Source organism: Actinia tenebrosa, unplaced genomic scaffold (assembly GCF_029948245.1).
Source record: "Actinia tenebrosa isolate PJP-AT-01 unplaced genomic scaffold, QUT_ActTen_1.0 PGA_scaffold7__59_contigs__length_16204524, whole genome shotgun sequence".
Taxonomy (NCBI): Eukaryota; Metazoa; Cnidaria; class Anthozoa; order Actiniaria; family Actiniidae; genus Actinia; species Actinia tenebrosa.
In genome coordinates this window covers 8,842,633-8,861,046 of record NW_028292584.1, presented here as the reverse complement: position 1 = coordinate 8,861,046, position 18,414 = coordinate 8,842,633, and the positions used below count along the sequence as shown (strand labels likewise).

At 38.9% G+C, this 18,414-nt stretch overlaps 2 protein-coding genes across 2 annotated transcripts; one reads left to right on the top strand and one right to left on the bottom strand.

Moving 5' to 3' along the window:
* Positions 1–408: 408 nt before the first annotated feature.
* LOC116300261 (uncharacterized) lies at positions 409–13,019 on the top strand. Its single transcript, XM_031709091.2, has 8 exons — positions 409–473; positions 687–760; positions 1,391–1,483; positions 1,928–2,032; positions 2,553–2,635; positions 2,948–2,998; positions 11,566–11,646; positions 12,144–13,019. The coding sequence occupies exons 1-8, from the start codon at positions 419–421 to the stop codon at positions 12,649–12,651; spliced, it is 1,050 nt and encodes a 349-aa protein (XP_031564951.1). The 5' UTR covers positions 409–418; the 3' UTR covers positions 12,652–13,019.
* Positions 6,871–8,863, bottom strand: LOC148905507 (uncharacterized). Its single transcript, XM_089040217.1, has 3 exons — positions 8,443–8,863; positions 8,250–8,346; positions 6,871–7,960 (listed from the first exon to the last, which is right to left on the bottom strand). The coding sequence occupies exons 1-3, from the start codon at positions 8,861–8,863 to the stop codon at positions 6,871–6,873; spliced, it is 1,608 nt and encodes a 535-aa protein (XP_088896343.1).
* Positions 13,020–18,414: the final 5,395 nt, after the last annotated feature.

The window sequence follows — 18,414 nt, the reverse complement described above, 5'->3', positions numbered from 1 at the left end:
TTTGAATTGATTTGAATTCTTAAGCCTAAACTTATTGAGGCATTTATGAGTTTTTTAACTAGTTTTGTACGATGAAACCCTCTGCGACGCGCCCCCGGACGCCCATATGTCAAATTGAAATCGCTTAAATGTTCTCTAGAAAGATGAAATACATATAGCAACAGCAATGAAAATATTTCTGTCATTCGATCCAAGTTTGAAAAAAGAAAGAAGTATTAAACCCAGCAACGAGATTTGGCAGCAGAAACGTCCCAAAAATTCAACATGAATTCACACTTTGGTCAATTTGGAAAAATGAATAAATGAATAAATACACGAGACCGAGCGGGATTCCACAGGAAGCCCAAACACTTTTTGAAAAAACCACAGGGATTCCAATTCTTGTTGTTTTGTCTCTCTTGTGTAACATTTTTTCAAAATGGCGGGTTTGGGTTTCGCTCGAAGTCAACTCGAAAAACAAGGCTGGGCCGAAGGTAAATTCTCTATATAACACTCTCAAACATTCTTCAAAGCTCCTTTTAGTTTGTCTGGCTTCCATTTAGCATTGTTGTGGGCATATTTTAATGAGAATTTCAAGATGAGATTCTCACGTGCTCGTGGCCTCGTGTCGATGAATCTTTGAAATTTAAAGAGTCCTTAATGAAAGAACAAAAAAACAACTCGTTTTATATTATTTTGTGATGCAGGAAAAGGTCTGGGGAAAGAAGAGGATGGTATTAAAAAGGCTATTAAAGTTGGCATCAAAAACGACACTCAAGGAGTAAGTTGACATTCGCCTACCCAGGGGGAGGGGAGAGTAAGTTAACATTCGCCTACCCAGGGGGAAGGGGAGAGTAAGTTGACATTCACCTACCCAGGGGGAAGGGGAGAGTAAGTTGACATTCACCTACCCAGGGGGAGGGGAGAGTAAGTTAACAATCGCCTACCCAGGGGGAAGGGGAGAGTAAGTTGACATTCGTCTACCCAGGGGGAAGGGGGGAGTAAGTTGACATTCGCCTACCCAGGGGGGAGGGGAGAGTAAGTTGACATTTGTATTTTTTAGGGGAGGGGGAATTAAGTTGACATTCGTCTTTCCAGGGGGAGAGGAGAGTAAGTTGACATTCGTCTACCCAGGGGGGGAGGGGAGAGTAAGTTAACATTCGCCTACCCAGGGGAGAGGGCAGAGAAAGTTGGCATTCTTCTAGCAAACACAACAAAAAAGAATGCTTGCAGGGGCCATTGTAAGGAGCCACAAAAATAAATATTGTGCGATATAAATTTCTGCAATCCTTAGGGATTAGCAGAACACTTGAAAAATGTTGAGAAGCATTCCACTATGTATGCATCATGCTTCTCCTAACACGTATCTCATGTTTTGTCAATTTCTTCGATGTCATGTGGTCGTTTACAGGTTGGTTATAAAGTTAGTAATCAGTTCACTTTTCATTGGTGGGATCATGTTTTCAACAAAACCGCAAAGTCCATAGTAGTCAAAGAAAATGAGGTAAGAATGATTAATAGCCCAAGCCAAGTCTGTGTGGATAAAAATAAAGCAATCTGATTGGTTGCCTGAGAGGATAGGATGTTGCCTTTCTAGGTAACAGTACTTCCCTTAAAGTCTTCCAAGATCCACCAGTGATTCACCAGTATTTAATTTTTTTAGACCTACCTTGTACCCTACCCGTTGGAGACTTGAACATGTCTCTTTATAGTCCTCTTACACTAAATACCAACCCAGGGGTCAAAACACTGAAAAAGATTAACTTCAAAAAATATTTCAATCCTTGAGAGAAGGAACTATTTGGCAATTCTTCTGTTTTGTCACCCACATTGGGAATTATTGTAAGGAGTCAATTCTGCATTTCTGCATTCAGCCTTAGATGTTTATAAACACTTCTCTCATTATATTCACCCAGTCATCAGAAACATTCATTATTTTGTATTTTAGGATGGTGTGCTTGTTACAAAAGAAGGGACCTCAAATCAACCAATCAGCAGCAAGAGACCTAACAAGCATTCCCAGAAGCCTTTGCTCTATGGACGGTTTGTTAAGGTAGTTAAAAAAACATATTTTACAGCCACCATTCCCCATAAGGGGCTCTTCAGTGAGGTTCCCTCCACAGGCACTACCACTACATTCTATATTTACAACATACTCAACTCAAATGTTGATTCTTATGAAGGGAGGAAACAGGAGAACCTGGAGAAAGTCCTCGTGGCAAGAGAGAGAACAACACATCAAACAAACTCAACTCTCATCTGATCCGGTCTGAGCCAAGGCTCGAACCCAGACCACAGTGGTGAGAGGCGAGCAGTAAACCACTACACTACCCATGCCACCCATTCAATTACAATTATCTCAATATTTTTATTACATTTCTTAAAAATACCCTTAGAAAACTGTGAGAAGTGTACCCTTGGTAAGGGTGTATTCAAAATAGACCTTTTTATCATGAGCGTAATGTTTTCTCATTTCCACCATGTGCCATTCCCTAGAGAATAATATTCTTTGTGTGAGTTATATCCATATATTTTGTTAAGAAATATCATTATCGTATTATTATTATATCAAGGCATCTTCAGCAACAACACCAGGAGATGTGGAAAGTGAGTCAGACAATACTGATGAAGAGGCAGAGAAAGATTTCTCATCTAAGTAAGTGTGGGTTCATCCATCCATGCATCCATGCATGCATCCCTCCCTCCCTCCCATCTTCCTCCCTCCCATCTTCCTCCCTCCCATCTTCCTCCCTCCCTTCCTCCCTCTCTTCCTCCCTCCTTCCCTCCCTTCCTCCCTCCCTCCCTCCATCCCTCCCTCCCTCCCTCCCTCTCTCCATCTATCCATCCATCCCTCCCTCCCTCCCTCCCTCTACTATCAATCCAACCATCCATCCCTCCATCCCTCCCTCCCTCAATCTATCTGTCCATCCATTCACTCATCCATTCATTCATTTATTTATTCCTGCAGACATCCAGAGGACATAGTGTTCAAAGCATGTGGAGGAAGGACTGCTCACAAGTATGTACATTCACTGTTAGCTGAATAAGCCTGAAGCCAGATGACGTTTTACCCCCATCTCTAGACCATAATCCTTTTCACACTGCTTTTGTTCTTTAATTATGACTATTGTTCCTGTATTCTCTAAGGAATCAAAATTTTTAATATGAAAGAATTTTAAAAACTATTATGGTATAGAGTCGGGGGTAAAACGTCATCTCGCTTCAGGCTTCAGGCCATAGTTTTACCAGTTCAAATAAGGACTGCCTGATTTGAGTTTCCTATAGATCTCTTTGTCAAAAAGTTAAGACAGCCATCTTGAATTGCTAGGGATTACAGGCCATTCTTGTTAAAGTGTGGATAGTGAACATATGATGCAACTTTGCATGCAAAGCTGTCTATTGTGTTGTAAATTCACACCTTGTGGCCATGGGCAGATCTAGGACTTTCTTAGGGGGTCACATACACCACGATAATCTGTGATGATTTTTGTAAGTAATGGAATAACCAAGTTCCCATGGTGTAACTTTTACGACAACTGCATGCTTAAAAGAAAATCCCTTCCTGATTGGTTATTGATCATATTTAATGCTTAAGAGTGCATGTCAGCAAAAATCAAACAAATTCGATATTTCGCGGCCACGGTTGAAAAATTGATTTTGCTCAAATTTTGTCCAGATGTACTTTATTATATCACAAAATGCACTGCATAGTTTTTTAAGGAAAATATATTTTTATTTTTGAGAAAATGCCGTTTTAAAAAGCCCTCCCGAAATCGCCATTTTAGCGGCCAAAATTTGCGTTGAGTTTACCGACCGAGTTCGGTACAAAAATCGATTCTAATCAACTTAAAATCCCTAAAACCGTGTTCTATGCTATATAAATATCCGGTTACGTGACTTACAGGAAATTTGAGTTACTTTTTGTGACATAAATAATCTTAGTTTTAAGACTCGTGATTCTAGGTGATTGACGATATCCCCCAAACAAAATCGATTTTCACCATGCGATAAAGCTCCAAATCCAACAAGCTTCCGAGGGTTAGTTCTTTAAGAAACAAGCTTTCAATCGATGTAAACATTTCTTTGGGCAAACAAATATTTGTTACGCGACAGGTCATTCAAATCTTCAATTTTTGACCTTTCGAAGTCATACGCCATAATTTCCCATCACTCACAAAATCAAAGAATCTCGCCTGGCTAATCTCTTATTCTTACTGTTTTACCTTTACAGGCCAAAAAATACACTTGTTATAGCATTTCTTACCTTTTTAAGGCGAAAATGTGGTCTATTAACCTCGGTATTCGTTATAATGGTATCACAAGTCTTGACCATTATCTGTCAGTTGATACCTTCCGTTTACTATCCAATATGTCAACGGTTCAGCGCTTACTAAACGGCGTTTAAAACCCTTGTCGAACAGTCAAGATTGTTTTCCTTTTTATCTGAAGTTCTACGATATCATAATATATCAATATGATTTCAAAATTTATGGTACAGCTGAATTTCCGTATCGAATTTAGAGTACGTAAATAAATGGCCTGGGATTATATGCTAATCATAGACTACGACTTTCTAGGGTAGGGACGGTATGTCCCATTTGCCTTTCTCTGACATCCCAGCGCTTACTAAAAGTGATTTAAAGCCTCTGATTAACTGTTAGATCGGCTTATATCGTCAAAGTCATAGTTCATGATCTGCAAAATAATATAATTTGAATTAGTTACAGAAACTGTGTACACAGGAAGCCCAATTGGCGGCGGGGAAGAAATTGGGGGGGGGGGGGGGAGGGGGAGGTTAAGCTATGAAATAATAATGATGATGATGATGATGATGATGATTATAAACAAACAATAAGACAGATCAAAGAAATAACTACCTTTTACGGCTGCAATTGCCAATTAACTCCATAAGCAAATCAACATATTGCTGTTTTCTTGTTCCCTTGATTGAAGAGGTATCCTGCTCATAAAAAGTGCATATTTCTTGCAGCATTGCTATGGAGAACTTTGAAAGCTTCGAGCTTGTAGCTAGTTCGCAGAGATTGTGAGCTTCAAACATGATGGGATGACCGAGTCCGATTTCCTTAATTATGTTGTGTGCAAGCTCTTCAAACTCTTCCTCGTCGAGCCTTGCCTCCTCATCTTCCTCCATCTCGTCTTCTAAGTCCACGTCATCCACTTTAACCTCCCTTCTTTTCTTAGCAAGACGTGAGAAAAAACTTTTTATCTGCTTTGGTGTGAGGTACTCACTTGAATTAAACATAAAAGAGCCATCAAGGTTTCTTGCCTTTCTCATAGAATTAGATACGGTGTTAGCATCCACTTTGTGCCCTGTCTGCTCTCCAAGATCGAACATCTTGGTAAGATAGTCCTTTTGAGCTTTGTTCAAGCGTTTCCTTTGGACAGTGGATGACTTCAATGCCCAGCCTTTTGATAGAGCATCGCCATATGCCAATGTGCGGGAAGTACTTGGTTCTTCAAGTGGCTGGTTCTCCAATGACGCATCTCCTTGGTCAAGTTTTACGGCGTATGACAGCATCGCCTTGTCTAGAAGTGTTTCGCTTTCCATTACATATTTATGCTTACCGACGTCAAGATGGCGTTGAAGAGATGAAAAACGCTGGAACGATTTAATGCAGCCGTCGTCGGGACATGGAAACAGCTTTGTCGTTTGCTCTTCATCTTCTGAGCTGGAGCTTTCAGCATCCGTATGCGTAGGCTGGGTCTCGATACTTTTAGATTTTGCTGCTGGTCTCTTTCTTGCAGTTACCTCTGTAAAAGTGGCTTTAGGGGGAGTAGCTTCTTTAATGACGCTTAGTTTTGGCAAAAGAATACTTTTTGGCAGGCTAAATGCACTCCATTTCAAGGTCTTACCCTCGCCAATGCCATACTCTCTCCATACTTTCATGCCATTCTTATTGTAGGAGATGTTGTTGATGAAGCTAACTCCATCCCATTTCAAAGGCACTAAATTTGGGATTGAAGGGGGATCGCATAGCATAGCTCTTACTCCATTGACACCACTCAATGATTCGATGGCTATTTTCATCTGTTCTGCTGTTTCGACATCTTTTCCAGAGTTCAAGTATGCCTTGATGTGGTTCTTTATGGTGGCAGCTTTTCGGTCACATGACCCTTTACCGCCCTGAGGGTCTGAAAAATCGACCCTTAATTTAACTTTGTGGTTTTTGGCTATTTCTTTCATGGCCAGTAAGTTGAATGCGCTGTGGTAACAGCCGGCATTGTCCTGCCTTAGAAATACCTCCTCGAGCTCAGGCCTTTCAGTTTTCAGTTGCCCCACAACATCATCAATGATAGCCATTACTGAATAGCTGTCCTGGGTACAGCTTTTGAAAACATGGACGAATGTCAACATTTCCAACTGACCTTCTCTTTTTGTTGTAGCTACTGCAATGTGCCAAGAAATACCTTTCTTTCCATACCAATCAGATTGGCTTTCACGGTATTTCCTTGGGAGAAACTTCATAGCCCAGTCTAATACTACATGTACTGAGGTTGGACCCAGACTCTGAAGAACGTTCAACCGGGCTTCATCTTGATTGATAGCACGCAGCAGGTGGGCTTTCCAGGCTTGGATATTTTTCTTTGATTGGGTGATGACATACATCATCTCTTTCTTCTCTTCATTGTCAATGGCCAGATCCTCCAAAGCCGAATGAACTTCATCAAACACAGATGGAATCAGCTCACACCGGTCACATTTTAGGTCGTGCTGATGGTCACATTTAGTGGTGAAATCCGAATCACTTTCATGACTGAGAGCGTGCGCTCTACAGTGGTCGGGGACTCGTGAGCTTTTTGACACATGAACCTGCAAATATCAAAGATTTGATGTTATCGTTTTAACATCAACCAAAATCCTGGACCCGCCTATGATTTACATACCTTGTAATCACTTTTCAAATAGCGCTTTGCAATTTTCAATTTATTGATTTGATTCTTTGCCCAGGAATGACCTTTTCCGTACTCATCTCCAAGCTTTTGAACTACTTCCTCCATTTCATCAAAGGCTTGAGCACCATCGGCAGAAAAATAGTCAAGTCCTTGTAGTGACTTCCTTACGGAAGCACTACATACACTCAACACTCTACATAAACTGCTACGGCTTATTGGTTCAAAACAGGTTTCTTGACAATAGGTAGTGTATTGCTGCACCACCTGTTCAGGTATTAATGTCCTTACAACATTTGGGACTGTGATCTTTGTATTGCTAGATAACTTCAATGTCTTTTCTCCAAACGGCAAATCTTGGATCACTTGACCACTTGTGATAAAAGTCAAAAAGTGGTTAAGTTTCTCAGTTGACACATAAATACGGGGGCTCTTTGTAATGGTAACGGGAGTACCTCTTCCATGAAGCAATGCGTGGTGGCGGGCCACATTAAACCTGTATCTGGAGAGATCGGGAATCCAGTTTTTCAACGCTGAATAGGGCATCTTATCTGCCATTATCGACAAGATCTGCCTTCTTGTGCTCCAATGACTTGCGTTATTGAAACATTCAACAAGAGCCTCCATCAGCGATTTATCAACGTTCTCATCCTTTTGCCCAGATGACTGTAATACACTGAACAACATTTCTGAGCTTTCAGGCGCAATCTCTTCTAAAGCTGCAAAGACAACCTGCTTTGCTTTACGCGAATAGCGTCGCTTAGTTCTTTGCGAAGCTTCATCCCATGGTGTAGTCAGCTGGTTTCTAATAGGACTTATGTCCCTTGCGGCTAAAAATGAATTTAGCAGTTCTCTTGACATTGGCTCTGAGTTGTCTTTGTCCTCCGTTTCTGTTGATAGCGAGCGTCCTGGGGGTTCATAGGCTGTGCATGGTGTTTCAGGTATAGTAGTATTTGATGGGCTCTGAAAAGCTGGACTTTGTGCGCTGGCTTTAAGGGTTACCTCATCGTCTTCCTGTAAAGTAAATGTTCTAAATGTTAAAGTTTGTGTGAGTAGGAGGGGATTGATTCTTTAAAATTTGTGTAGCTTTTCTTGTCGTTTGGGTGGGCTTCCTGTGCCATGGCATCAGTTTCATAAGATGAATAAGAAAAATTCTAAATAGCTAAAGCGTAAGTACCTGCATATGAAATATATCTTAAGCGTGTAGTCTTGGTACTGATAAAAAAATGTGAAGAATGACGACTGATCCGTAAAATACCGCACTTGTAAATAATTACTTCAAGCACCTTCAAATGACCTCACTTCTTTACCTGGCAGTATGTACGTGTAAATGATAATCGCATGACAAATTGTCTTACAACTCTTTCATCTGTTCACCCATAGCTATGACATCTGACTTTGAGGAATCTTTACTTTCCATTGTTTTAATCAGATATCGGCATTTCTTGCAAATACCTGAAATAATATCGATGTATATATTAACGTAAAGAGACAGTACTGAGCAACTTATGAACAGTCACTAGTTATATATGTTCTTTGAAAAAAACTTACCTGATCCAGGAGCGACAAACACGCCAGTATTGCGTAATATAATAGATGATTCTTGCTTGCCTAAACCTCGATCACCTTTAGGCCAGGTTCCTTTACCCTTTCCATGGTCTGAAATCTCCTGCGGAACTCTACATATTGTACCTCCTCCTCTGGTCCAGCTTATCCCAAGCGTCGCGCGATGATAAGGGCAGATGGTCATCGATTTGATGCTCTCCTTCGACTTGTCATACAATGCTACTCTAGACAATATCAGATCTATCTCATTTTCAGGACCTGAAAAACTCAGGGTGGACAAGTGTCTTGCGATATCTTTTGTACAGGACAACAATGGTACAATTTGGGTTTGGCGCTTTCGATCTTTGGCATCAAAACCACAAGAACTACCGACGATAGACCTAAACGAACAACACGCAGCTTCCATTTTCTTTACAATATCTGCACTAAACCATCGCTAATTAATAACTGCGGTTTTCGATAGTCAATGAACACAAGCTGGAATTTTTTTTTTTTTTTTTTTCCTGCTGCCTTCAATCAAAAAAAGTCAGGCGGTACCTTTTATGTTCTTCACTGACGGCAGTAAAAAGCAATTTCACGACAAGCTGTTGAAATGTTTGAGTTCGTAGAATATCTAAAACCGATTTCAGCTTTGTTTATCTTTCGATCGCGATATGTAATACCCAACTCAGTTGTAAATGCATGTCACATCACTAATCGATCTTTTTGTCGTTGTCTGTCTACTGTTTGTATATTATTTAATTTTGTTTCCTCGTGTTTATTGCCTACATCAAACTGACACAAAACATGACTAGGGTCTAACTAGGAAACTATATGGTTTATTTAGGCTCCAGGCATTTCCTCTCATTACAACTTCATATTTAGCTTTATTTATTTGACCAAATAAGTATTTTCTTTTCAATGATCTAAATATATAATTTAATGTAATGTAACACAAAAGGAAATGTGAATAAAGATGTATTGTATCGTATTGTATTGTAAAAGCATTTGATTCCCAGGGAATCGGGCTCCCTGTGTAGTACAGAAACGCAAATTATATTATTTTACAGCATATCAAACAATTGTTGTCGTTCGCGGGCTTCCTGTGGTGACAAACCACGCTCCCCTCCCCTACACATTTCCAGTCCTTTTTCGGCCAACACCAAGATGGCTGTCTAGTTAGTGATGTTTTCACTCGATTTACTGTAATTTTGAGCAGTTTTGAGCCAGAAATTCGCCTATTTAGTGAAGAAAAGTATATTCCAATTTCCAAATATGGTAAGTACATTCCTTATATGGTAAAAGAAACGTCTCGAGCGGAAGGACAACTTTTCTATGTGGAAAGTTTGATATGTTCCTGATGATGACGATATCCAGCAAACGATATATATCATTGGGGTATATTAACAACATCGACCGATCTAACAGTTAATCAGAGGCTTTAAATCACTTTTAGTAAGCGCTGGGATGTCAGAGAAAGGCAAATGGGACATACCGTCCCTACCCTAGAAAGTCGTAGTCTATGATTAGCATATAATCCCAGGCCATTTATTTACGTACTCTAAATTCGATACGGAAATTCAGCTGTACCATAAATTTTGAAATCATATTGATATATTATGATATCGTAGAACTTCAGATAAAAAGGAAAACAATCTTGACTGTTCGACAAGGGTTTTAAACGCCGTTTAGTAAGCGCTGAACCGTTGACATATTGGATAGTAAACGGAAGGTATCAACTGACAGATAATGGTCAAGACTTGTGATACCATTATAACGAATACCGAGGTTAATAGACCACATTTTCGCCTTAAAAAGGTAAGAAATGCTATAACAAGTGTATTTTTTGGCCTGTAAAGGTAAAACAGTAAGAATAAGAGATTAGCCAGGCGAGATTCTTTGATTTTGTGAGTGATGGGAAATTATGGCGTATGACTTCGAAAGGTCAAAAATTGAAGATTTGAATGACCTGTCGCGTAACAAATATTTGTTTGCCCAAAGAAATGTTTACATCGATTGAAAGCTTGTTTCTTAAAGAACTAACCCTCGGAAGCTTGTTGGATTTGGAGCTTTATCGCATGGTGAAAATCGATTTTGTTTGGGGGATATCGTCAATCACCTAGAATCACGAGTCTTAAAACTAAGATTATTTATGTCACAAAAAGTAACTCAAATTTCCTGTAAGTCACGTAACCGGATATTTATATAGCATAGAACACGGTTTTAGGGATTTTAAGTTGATTAGAATCGATTTTTGTACCGAACTCGGTCGGTAAACTCAACGCAAATTTTGGCCGCTAAAATGGCGATTTCGGGAGGACTTTTTAAAACGGCATTTTCTCAAAAATAAAAATATTTTTTCCTTAAAAAACTATGCAGTGCATTTTGTGATATAATAAAGTACATCTGGACAAAATTTGAGCAAAATCGATTTTTCAACCGTGGCCGCTTCTTGTTCGATTTTTACTGACATGCACTCTTAAACCAACCATATGCATGGGCCCCCTGTGTCCATCCTCTAAATCTGTCACTGGTGACCTCTTCTGTGCCATTGCATTGTGCATTGTTTACTTTTAAAAGCTCACATGCAACAATGCAAGTGTGCAAATTGATGCTACTTTTGGGATGTGACAGATGATGTCCCATATTGTATGTGTGCTACCAAGAGTCATGACTGGTTTACAGACCCAGTATGGGAGATGGATGCTCCTAGTAATGGACTCCTGAACTAGGATTATGTTGGGCAACAGACCCAGTATGGGAGATGGATGCTCCTAGTAATGGCTCCTGATCTGGGAATATGTTGGCCAAAAGACTAAGTATGGGAGATGGATTCTCCTAGTAATAGGCTCCTGATCCGGGAATATGTTGGCCAACACACCCAGTTTGGGAGATAGATTCTCCTAGTAATGGCTCCTGAGCTGGGAAATAAATATTCCATTATAGTGAAAATTATCACCATAAATTCAAAGCTTTCCCTACCCTAGGCTCCAGAGGTTCTATTTTGCTTCTTGTAGCGAGTGAGCAAATGCTGGAGCAAAAAAGAACCTGGTATAAAATTCTACAAAAACTTTAGTGCCTTGTGGTTTTCCGGTAATTATTGGATTCGTGTTTGTATTTTAATATCAGGGGTGCTCGACACGGGTTGAAACTGAACGGAAAACTGAAACGAATTGAAGAACAAGAAAGATTAGCCTTATCAGCACCATGGTGAGTAATAAAATAACCACGTCAACCAAAGTATACGATTGGTTGATTGTCCATGGTATATAATAGTATATACCATGATAATTTGTGATTATGATTTTTGTGAATAATGAAATAACCAAGTTACCATAGTATAACTTTGACGATAACTACTTGAAAGAATATCCCTTACTGATTGGTAGGTTGCCCGTGGTAAATAAGAGTATATACCACGGTAATCGTGCCATCGCTGACATGGTGCGTTTCGATACTTACCTTTATGTCTTGGACATAATGTTTTCCCATTTTAGACCACGTGTCATTCCCTAGAGTACCATTTCTTTGTTTAACGGTTGTGCACGATAAGACACATGAATATGGATACAAACTCAAAATTGTACTCTCAAGAGGATGACACGTGGTCTGGAATGGGGAAAATTAAAAGTTCAAGCCAAAAAGGTCTTTCCACGAGACAAATGAGTAACATGTGACTAACGTACAGTACCTGTATATCAAATCAGTTCCAGAAGTGCCAGCCCAGATGTTACCAAAGAGCATGACATAGAACAGAAGACCGCTGAACTCCTTGACCTACTGAAATCCAAAAAGAAGAAAAGAAAATCCAAAGACGACGACTTGAAATCTTACAGCGATAGTGAAGGATGCGTGGTAAAGAAGAAGAAGAAACGAAAAAGAAATCGGGAAGAAGACGTAAACGATCTTGAACATGAAGCGAGGGGAGCAGAAAAATCCAAACAAAATGAAAAAAAAAGGATTGATAAAGACTTGATTAAACATAACGAGGAACCGAAAAGCTGTAGCAACCGAGAGACGATAAAAAAGAAGAAAAAAGATAAGAAAAGAAAGAGTGAAAATAAGAAGGACAAAACGGGAAAAAGGAAAAAGCTTGTGGACTCAAGTGATGGAGAGTGTTCAGAAGTAAGTTTGGATGAGTTAAAAGACGAGAAAACTCAAAGTAATTACAAGAAAGACAAACGCAGAAGAGAAGTCCTCTGTCACAGAGAATAAGGAGAGGAAAAAAGCAAAGAAAAGAAAAGCAAAAGATATAATCGAAAATGAAACAGATATCAGTAAAAAGGACAATAAGGAATTGAATGAAAGTGAAGAATCTTCTATGAAGAAAAAGAAGAAAAAATAAATATTAAAAAAAAAATTGAGCTGTGGTAGAGTACAAACACTAAAAGTGTGCAACACTTTGCTCTATTTAGTAGTAAATAGTGCTAATTAAACAATAGAAAACAAAAGGATTAGCATAATTTAGCAGTATTTAGTGGTATTTATGTTGCACACTTATAGTGTTTGTACTCTATGAATAGGCCAAGTTCGAGATATAATTATTGATTATTATTCATTGGAATAAAATGGTCAAAATTGCATCAAGCCTCAAAAAGATTCAAATATAACGTTGTTGACTGACCCGGGATGGGGGGGGGGGGGGGGGGTACTCCGCCATAATTTGGGTAGTTGTGTTCCGATGGGATTCTGAAAGGGGTACCCTGTTTATGACAAAAAAAACTCAAAATTGTAGACCCTGTTTATGACAAAAGATATAATTAATTGCACTGAGTTCCTGTTTCAAGTATCATGTCATCTCACGTTTTTTTACGACCATAATAACCAGTTTCGGTCAATACGAAAGTAGAAACCCTGAATATGACAGGAAACTCAGGAAGAAACTGGAACTTGAGTGAAATTGCATACCCTGTTTATGACAAGAAGCTCGAAAAACCATACCCTGTTCAGCGGATCATCCCCGTATAGACAATATATGGGAGAACTCCCCACCCCCGGGGGGTTGTTGAGTAGTGACGGAACTGACTAGCATTTCTACGGCATTTTTTTTTTTACAATTATTGCCAAAAGGCAGGATCGTCGCATAAGTTATTTCAGTCAAATCCAACAAGTGGTTTATCGTCAATGCTGGGTTCTGATCGAACGAGCTATTCTTCGTTTGCACGTTACGTCATCGCGGCCATGTTGGTACCATTTAACAAAAGGTTTCTCATTAGCATCCATCGTTAACGGTACCACAATGGCCGCCATGTTTTTGTCTTTTAACTCTCATGGGAATGCTTGCAACCCATCAATTGTAAAAAGTACCAGCTTTAAAAACCAAAACATTGTATTTAACTTGAATTCAAAAGTTGTTTGCATCTATATATTTGACCGACTAGTTGGATTTGACTAAAACAGTTAGTCCTCTCGCCCTCATAGCTTGAGTCAATAGCCTACTCGTGCTCGAGGACTAATTGCTAATCATTCCTACCAATAAATGGATTTGTTGATCCATGTGTTTGTAATACACATCAAGTACCATACGACTAAAGTCTCGCAAATGTCAAGCCTGAATTTTAAGATAGCAACCTCGACTATTGACTTAGTATTGCTTTTCGATAGCGTTTGCTGTGAAAATGTTTTCCTAAAGACGATAAATGAATTCTTTCTGCATAAAGTATGCAGGTCTGATGAATGAGCAGTTTTATCACGTAATTCCAAAACTAGTCTCACAGGACGGAAGAAGAATAACTATAGAAAAAAACTATAGCTGGAAAGGGCTTGTTAAAATTAATGAAACTGTGAAGGCTGGAGCCAAGTAAGCTCAAAACTCACGAAGATATGAATTTTTAAAGTTGAAGAAAACCTTTGTTAGAGGCACCTCTTGCCTCCAGCAAAGCCCCGTTTACACTGGCGATTTTTGCGGCGATTTTTGCTGCAATTTTTGTGGCAATTTTCGGAAATATGAAATCTTTTATATCATCCTTCAAAAGAGACATTCGTCTAGGAAAATCTTGGTATCCTGAAAAAAACTTTACAAGTAAATTCTTTACCATTATTTATTATGGACAAAATCGCAAAAAAAAATTGCAGCAAAAATCGCCGCAAAAATCGCTAGTATAAACGGGGCTTTACCAGCTCGCACTTTTCTAAAATCATATCTTCGCGATTTTTAAACTTATTTCCTTCAAACTTCACAGGTTTACTGATTTAAACATGCTCTTTCCAGCTACGATAATCAGTCCTTCTATCTTACTAATTTCAAAATACCTGAAAATAGCTTATTCTTCATATATAAAGTGGCAGGTTTGATGAATTGAATTGATTAAAACATTAATTATGAAAATTAAAGGAAAAAAAAACCTTGACATCTATCCTCATCGTTTGAAAACAATAAAATATTTATTCAAAAACCAAGATATTTTTTCATTTCGTTTCATATTTTATCTTTGTCTTTGTTTAATCGGTTTAATGAAACAAGGAGTAGTTCGTTATGACTCTGTAGCAGCCCAGAGGGGGATTTCCGACAAAATAGAAGATAAATTATCGTGCTAGTATCTTATCTGATGTAATATCAAGATCATTTTTATTCAAATGAAAAAATAAACCCCCCGCGAGAACGTTGTTACGTCTCTCCCTTGATTCGAGGGTTTTCTCCGGGTTCTTAAAACAGATTAACGCTAAACTTCAATTCGATTTGTAAGTTCAGAAGTCGTGCCTTGACTTAGATCAGCCTAGAGGTTGTTTCAGGGTTCGAGATGTGAGTTAGCCATGCCCTGACTTAGATCAGCCCAGAGATTGTTTCAGGGTTTGATCTGTGAGTTAGCCATGCACTGTCTTAGATCAGCCCAGAGGATGTTTCAGGGATCAATCTGTGAGTTAGCCATGCCCTGACATAGATCAGCCCAGAGGTTGTTTAAGGGTTTGATCTGTGAATTAGCCATGCCCTGACTTAGATCAGCCCAGAGGTTGTTTCAGGGTTTGATCTGTGAGTTAGCCATGCCCTGACTTAGATCAGCCCAGAGATTGTTTCAGGGTTTGATCTGTGAGTTAGACATGCCCTGACTTAGATTAGCCCAGAGGTTGTTTAAGGGTTCGATCTGTGTGTTAGCCGTGCCCTGACTTAGATTAGCCCAGAGGTTGTTTCATGGTTTGATCTGTGAGTTAGCCATGCCCTGACTTAGATCAGCCCAGAGATTGTTTCAGGGTTCGATCTGTGAGTTAGCCAAGCACATCGGAGTTACCCATAAGCTCCCAAGTCTCATTAATTTCTAAAGAAATATACAGTGTACCAGCCCTTAATCACCATCAGACGGAAATTTTGAATCCATGGTTGATAATACTTTGTGTTCTTTAAATTGCGGTTTTCTTGTCTGGCTTGTGGCTTCATCTCGAAGCCAAAGTCATAGTGGCGGTTCCTTCCCCCCCCCCCCCCCCCCCACAAGAATTCGAGCGGTTTAAAATGTCATCATTTATTTTAGTTATTTATGGCACGACATTCACCCTGCTCGGACAAGCAGATAAACTTTAAGTTAATAGTTAGTCTTCACGATGTAATCGATCAAGTAATTAAACGTATGAACTGACATGCCGTAACATTGGCAAATTGGTAAATGGCTTCCCATACGGATGTGGTTATCGTATGAGTGGGAAACGTAAAGTACTGACTTTCAGCACGTACACGGTACGACATGCCGTAACGTTGAAATGGCTTCCCATAAGGATGGTTATCGTGTGAGTGGGAAACGTATGATACTGACTTACAGCACGTTCATGGTACGACATGTCGTAACATTGAAATGGTTTCCCATTAAAATGGTTGTCGTATGAGGGGGAAACGTATGATACCGACTTACAGCAAGTACACGGTACGACATGCCGTAACATTGAAAGGGCTTCCCAAGGATGGTTATAGTATGAGTGGGAAACATTTTGAACATTTTAAAACTCGTATAAATGGGCGTACACCAATTTAGGAGCCCTCCCAATTATGCAGCAAAACTATGATGATCGATGACGATGATGGTGAGGATGACGATGAGGAAGAGGATGAATAGTGACCATGAATGACGATGACAAATGACGATGATAAGGATGATTATGACGATGATGTTGATGCTGTTGATGATGATGATGGTGATGATGTTTATGGTAATGATGATGGTGATGATGATAGTGATGGAGATGATGATGGTGATGATGATAAGGAGGAGGAGGAGAATGAATGGTGATCATAAGGATGACGATTATAATGATGATTTTGATGTTGATGGTGGCGATGGTGGTGGTGATGATGATGATGATGATGATATGATAATGATGATGATGTTGGTGGCGATGATGACAATGATAATTATCAATTCATAGTCATAAAAGTGTGCGTGGCTCCCAAAGAGCTTCAATATGCATCCCATCATTTCGTGCACTGATCATAATTGTAAACCTATTCAATCAAATTAGTAAAATGCATTATGTAGAATCCCCGTTATTATACTCCCTTTTGTTATGAAAAATACGTGCGAACCAACCTTTTATGTATCGATCTCATGGTATGGTCTCCATGGCCGACAATTTCAGAATTATTCAGTCATTATCAGTGTTTTATTCCGTATGAAATCATTCCTTCATTCGTTCAAAATGAATCAATATTTGTAATATTTGTCTTTTTCAAAGTAAGTTGGTTGAATCGGTTAACAAGAGTTTTAGATTTATCAAAAATATACAAGTAAAGATATAACGAATATTCAATCAGAGGGGAGGAAATGTTAGCTTAACCAAACCCCATGTGAAATTTTATTTTGTTTTTGGGTAGACTAAACTTAATCATTTTGTTTTATTTAATCTTCAAATTTTATCGATACCCTGAAACAAGCGTACCTCTGGGCTGATCTAAGTCACAGCACGGCTACTTTACAGTTCAAACCACGAAACAACCTCGGGGCACGCTAGAACCCTGAAACAACGAATGGTCCCTAATGTATGCCAGGGCATGGCTAACTCACAGAACGAACCCTGAAACAGCCTAACGGCTAACTCGTTACAGATCGAATGCTCGTTACTAGGGGAGGAAAACCCTCGAATCAAGGGAGAGACCTAACAAACTCTACTCTTATAATTGCTGAACTGAATCATTGAAATATTTCAAAATGAAGGTGACTTTGGGAGATATATCATCTGTATATCTATTTACTTGAATTATTCATTTTCATTTCATTTCATTTTATTCATTTAAAAATAATACTAGTTTATCAACCCAGAATCAATTCCAATGCTCAAAATTTCATTTAACTTGAATTCTAGGCAATTAAACTGTACTATATTCTACCACGAAAGAATACCTTGCGAATGTGGTTTCCCTTCAAAACATCTGGATAAAAGAAAACTTCCAGCTAAACTTTTTCGTAATGAATTAAATTTTTCTCACGGCATGAGTTTGAGCGAGGGGAGATTTTTGTTACTATTTCTACCAGCATTTTCTGCTTTATTCTTGATAATATATCTGATAAAATTTGATGTTTACCAAGTGGGAAGAGAACGGATTAACATAGAACAAGAATCGTGTTTGTATAAACTTTCACGCAAAGACTGAAGTCAAAACTGACTCATCATCATAATCGTAACTTAAAAATTGATGATATTAATATAATCGATGGTATTTTTTGTCATTTTAAATGTTTGTTATCAAGGAGTTATTAAAATCGCCAGCCTCGCCCACGTTGGGTATATGATTGTAGCTGAAGGCTAAAGATATTTTACCTTCATTACTAGATTCTTTAATTCTTAGTGGTAAGAACGAACTGAAACAAAACTAGAAAACCGGTTACATTTTTTTTCATTTCGAATTTACACTTGCAATAACTGCAATAACAACTAGAAAATATAAACTATAATGCAGTTGTTAAAAAAGGATTTCATTCGAGCTTTGATACGTAAAACTGAACAACTTAATTTGTAATAAAGTTAAAGAAAAGATAGTTTCGCTCGGGCTGGCAATTC